General features: G+C 35.1%; 1 protein-coding gene across 1 annotated transcript; it reads left to right on the forward strand.

Annotated features, from left to right (window-relative positions):
• Positions 1-725: 725 nt before the first annotated feature.
• Positions 726-3469, forward strand: LOC150028817 (uncharacterized). Its single transcript, XM_090300732.1, has 2 exons — positions 726-1039; positions 2722-3469. Exons 1-2 carry the CDS (start codon positions 934-936, stop codon positions 3054-3056), a joined length of 441 nt encoding a protein of 146 aa, XP_090156858.1. The 5' UTR covers positions 726-933; the 3' UTR covers positions 3057-3469.
• The last annotated feature ends 1567 nt before the right edge of the window (positions 3470-5036 follow it).

Consider the following 5036-nt stretch of genomic DNA (forward strand, 5'->3'; position numbering starts at 1 on the left):
ACATATTTCTTTTGACGAATAAAAGTTCCATTAGCTGAATGAATCCTTCTATGCTCATAATTAATGCATCAAATGAAGATTAATCATTTATAGATTTCTTGAAGTACTAAAACATATTGTAATTTGCAATGAAAATAAGATCGTAACCACACAAGCAAACAATAAACAATTTTCCTTTATTTCTAATTTTAGCACAGAGTATGTGCTCAAAGGGTTTATTCTAGTTTTAACAGGAATTTTTGTTTCTTTAATTTTATGCATTTTATAATCACTTACGATCTTAATATAGCTTATTGTGATTTGTTGAATAGAGACTTGCCTTTTCAAGTATGTTCATATCCAATTTGGAAAGGAGCATGCATTTTATGTTTGCTACAATGACTAAGAATCTTTGTCATGTCTTGTTTTTTTTTCATCCACAAATAATAAATAAATAAATATGGAAAATTCTTATGAACCTAAATCTTTAAGATACGATTGATGCACCCAAAATAAATAAAAGAGTTCATTTATTTATTTAAAAATATAACATTTAATGTTATCGAAAATGATGGTTTGGGAAAATATTTTAAAAAAATCGTTTGTATTAATTTATCTAACTCAAGCAGTGATGATGACGATATTTTCCTCTCTCTCTCTAAAAAAGGGTAACAAACGATAGATTCCGGTAAGATTGGGAATCGGGACGATTGATGATTGGGCCGTATGATGGCCCATTTTGGGCAATCAATGTTTCCTAATGTAAGAGAATGGGCCCTAAATAAAAAGGTCAAAATGCAGCATGAGATAGTTTTGGGAAAAGCGAACAAAGGAAGAGACAAGGGAAAATGGCGTAGCAATGACTCGTGATGTGTGAAGATCAAGAACGTGAACATCTCAGGTTTGTTCTGTAGCACATCACAGTGCAGAGTGATCATCATACTGTTTGAAGAAATGACAATGAGTGAGACTCCCCCACCTGCACCTCCAACTGGGTTGCTCATGAAGCGGTGCAAGTTCATTTGGCGCCTTCTGCTGCTCTCTAACCTTGCTCTTGGAGGTCCCTTTTTGTCCCTTTCTGCATCCATCATTATGCTTCCTTCCTTCCCTTATTTAGTATCAATAATGGGTTATTGCCTGTTATTCTTATAGTCGGTTACACTGCCCTCTTCGGTGTTTGCCTTTCAGGTGTTCGACACATTGCTTAACACGACTAACTTGCTTTCTTTTTTCTCTTTCAAACAAGATTCCTTCATTCGTCGTGCACTTGCACGTGCTTCACTTCATTGAATTCTATGCTTTACTGATACTCGAAAGGGAATGTTTTTTCACCTGTAATATACCTGACTCAAGCAGAATTATCTGCAGTGGAGGATTTTGTGTTCTTTAGCGAAAAAGAAAAAAAAGATCCATAGGAAAGTATAGGGTAATAAATAATATTGAAACAGTACGAAAGACCAATTTGATTAAGGTGTTTTTGTTGACTGGCTTGATTGCTGTAGATATCAATTTGAGTGTATTGTTCATATAGGGATAACGACATTCATGATAGACTACTATGCTGAAATACTTGTGTATGTTTGCTTTGGTTTGTTACAATTTTGTTCTTATTGGTTATGATGGATGGCTGTACTTGGAATGCTACTGATTGTCTTTGGTGTTATCACTGATATTAATGTGTGGGTGTAATACCGGGGTTGTTTCTTTTGTGTTTGAATGGCATTTAAGAAAGGAGCTCCTTAAATCCAAAATTAATGAAGTTGAAATTAGAGTCTATTTGGATGTTTGGGGGCATTGGAGGGAGGGTTTAAGGGCAATAATTGGCGCGTCTTAATGGTTATCATTGCTGGTGGGTTTTGGATTTTAGTCACTTTTATTGCTAAATGAACGCTTTTATTACGTAATTGCATGTTGTGATGGGAGAACTGGTACTATTTGGACTTGTGTAACATGATTTTTCTGTAAGTACGGTACAACTTATTCAGAAAGAATGTAAAATTAGAATCACAGTGGTTGAGGTTGTACTAATTGAATGTATGTCTAAAATTGAGTGGTACTGATCAATTTTTTTCTTTTAGTTTCTTGGTTACATTGATGGAAATGTGAGAAAATGACAGTTTAGTGATTGATAGCTTTTGTAAATAGCACCTTCGTATTTTGCAGTTTGGTGAAATATATATGGTAAAAAATCCTACCATACTAAGCCATTTTCCACTTGAGTTATGTCAATTGCAAAGAGAAGGCACACTTGTCATTACTAATTATTTAATCCATTGATGAAATATTCTATGTATTTAGGACATTCTTTTCAGTAAGATTGTGTTTTACAATTTAAAAGGGATGATATGAAAAATAGTCAGCTTGACAGATAGTATTCATGGTTATCCTTGTATTTGTCACTTGATGATGCATGATAGGTAATAAATCGTTTGTATTTTATATTAAGAAGAAAAAATCGGATGTATACCTTAGCGTTCGGAGTTTAACTCCTTTAAATGATAAAGTGTTATAATTAACTTTAGATTTTATTAAATATATTTTTATGCTGTCTAAATTTTAAACTGTTGATTTTCTAATGAACAATTGTAATTGGGCTTTATCCTCTTAAGTGCATTCTCTCACTTTAGTAAAGTCAATTCCTAGCATGCGCCTGTTGGCTTTCAGTTAGAGGATCATTTAAAATATACTGATCAGTATTTGTTTCTTCTTTTCTCTTCTTTTCTCTATGACATTTGATTGCAGCTTTTCTATTTGCAAGTGCAAAACGAAGAGATTCAGTGCAGATTACTAGAAGAACAGCACAAAAATCTCACAAGGGTAAAGCTAGTGTTGAAGTTCCTCCTGAACCCATCACAAGCTCAATTGATTTAAATTATGATGATTTATTTTTGCCTGTCACAACACCTGTGCAAAGGCAGGCTCCTATCCCTGAAGAACTACAACGTGAAATTTTCCAGTGGATGCTGGAAGAGAAAAGAAAACTGAAACCTAAGGACCCTGTAGAGAAAAAACAAATCGATGAAGAAAAGGCCATTCTTAAGCAGTTCCTGCGAGCAAAGTCAATACCAAATTTTTAACTTTCACTCTCGTGCTCTAACATCACCACATCACTGACTGATTAAATAGTTTCAATGCAACTGATAGGATTTTGAATTTGACAAACTCATCCCTTCCCAATTCCATTTTTTTTGGTGGATAGAAATAAGTGAATAGCATTGCATTTCCTAGAGTTTTAGAAAAACAAGCTTCCTGTCAAACTGAACCTAATGGATGTCATGTATGCATGGCAGCTGAGCAGTTGGTTGGGGATAATTGTATCTTTCGTCCCGTTTACATCAAACAAAGGATATTATGCAAGAATATTATTGAGTTGGTACATCAACAATTTTCATTGAAAAAGGGGAACTGTTGTACCCTACTACCGGGTCTCTACTTGTCAATTGTATTCATTCTCTTAAATGTGATATCTCTAATGGTTATGATATGGACCTATATGAAAGAGCTATTGCCAGTTATACCCAATGAATAAATTTATGAAATGTGGGGAACGCAAAGAGCATATGCAAGAGAGGACATAAGAGATGATAGTGATATGAGCAGCAGATTGTAACTATACATATGGCCATGTACTCCGTTTATGTTGCTTGTATGACAAACTTGTCACATGAAAATGTTAAGTCATTGATATCCTTCAAGTGGGACTGTGCATAATCAATGTAGTGTCGTTTTGGGGCTACTTGCTTCAGGTTGCTATTATGATCTCCAATTGCACTGCTGCTACTTCGGTTTATAGCCAGTCGTTGATGATGCACGTTCTTAGTGCTGAACGAGTGATCAATTTTTTATGTAACAATTATTTTTATGGTCGCCACTTGCGGTTGTTAACTGACCATGAACTGCTATTAGAGATATCGTGTTGAAAATAAACATACATGCTTATGACACAGCATGACACCTTCATGGTAGCTACGATGGTAGAATTAATTGGTGCCCCTTGACCTGGCCATTTGCTAAATTTACCCGAATTGGTCATACTTGGCTTCGTGAATGTTGGATTGGTCAAAAATAAGTGAAGGACTAAGATGAATTGTGGAAGGCATGTTAAACTGTTATGGGATTAAATTCATGTTTAGTTACGTAAAAGCCACCCTCGGTTCGTTTTTCCTTCTTTATTTAGCAATTGGGTTCGAAATCCATACTGCTAAGGTGCTGTTTGGCCAACGGTACACAGGACTTTGCATTATGCTAGTTTTTGCTTGAGTCCTCATCCGAAACCAGAATCTAGAAAAAGAGGGTTTGTCTCATTTTGCTCTGTTTTGGCCCCCATATACAGTTCTTGTCTTATTGAATTTTCTCTCTGCAGTGCCTGGACCATCTTGATCTTACGTACTAATTGTCATGTAGCAGTAATTCAAGTATCAAACCTGTCAGTCACCACATGGTTTTTCTTCTGTTCATACATTAGTCCAACAATACTTGGATCTTTTGAATTTACCCCTTCTTCCCCAGCTGCATGACCATAAAATGTCAATTGTAACAAAACTAAGGTGCTAAATTCATGCAGTTTTTCCAAAGGAAAACATTTTTTTTAAAAGTTTAACTATGAATTGTACCTGAACCCACTAGGATGGTCTAGTGAAGGAAGATGAGAATAGTATGTAAAAAGTTATAGGTTCTGACTTTAGTGCTATTAAATTATTACACTCAAAAAATTGGATTCTATCTTGTTTTGTGATATTTGATTACAACAATTTCAAGGTTACAATCAGATCGCTCTGTTGTCTGGTTACACGGCAAAGAAAAATTACATTTTCCTAATAGGACAGGCAATGGAGTACTGCTGTTCCTCTAGATTATCTTACTACAATTTTTCCAAACTGACCACCCCAATGACCTTCAAATAAATCACTGCAAGAAATGCAATAGTGATGGGATTATGTAATGTAAAACTATCTTAAAGTGTGTACCTACTCTACATTCATATTAATAATTAAGGTGTGTCGGTGAGGGTCGCACGATCGATATAACATCTCAGACCCCAATGTCAGACTGATCGA

The sequence above is a fragment of the Phaseolus vulgaris genome, chromosome 3 (genome assembly GCF_051622355.1).
Source record: "Phaseolus vulgaris cultivar YP4 chromosome 3, ASM5162235v1, whole genome shotgun sequence".
Lineage (NCBI taxonomy): Eukaryota > Viridiplantae > Streptophyta > Magnoliopsida > Fabales > Fabaceae > Phaseolus > Phaseolus vulgaris.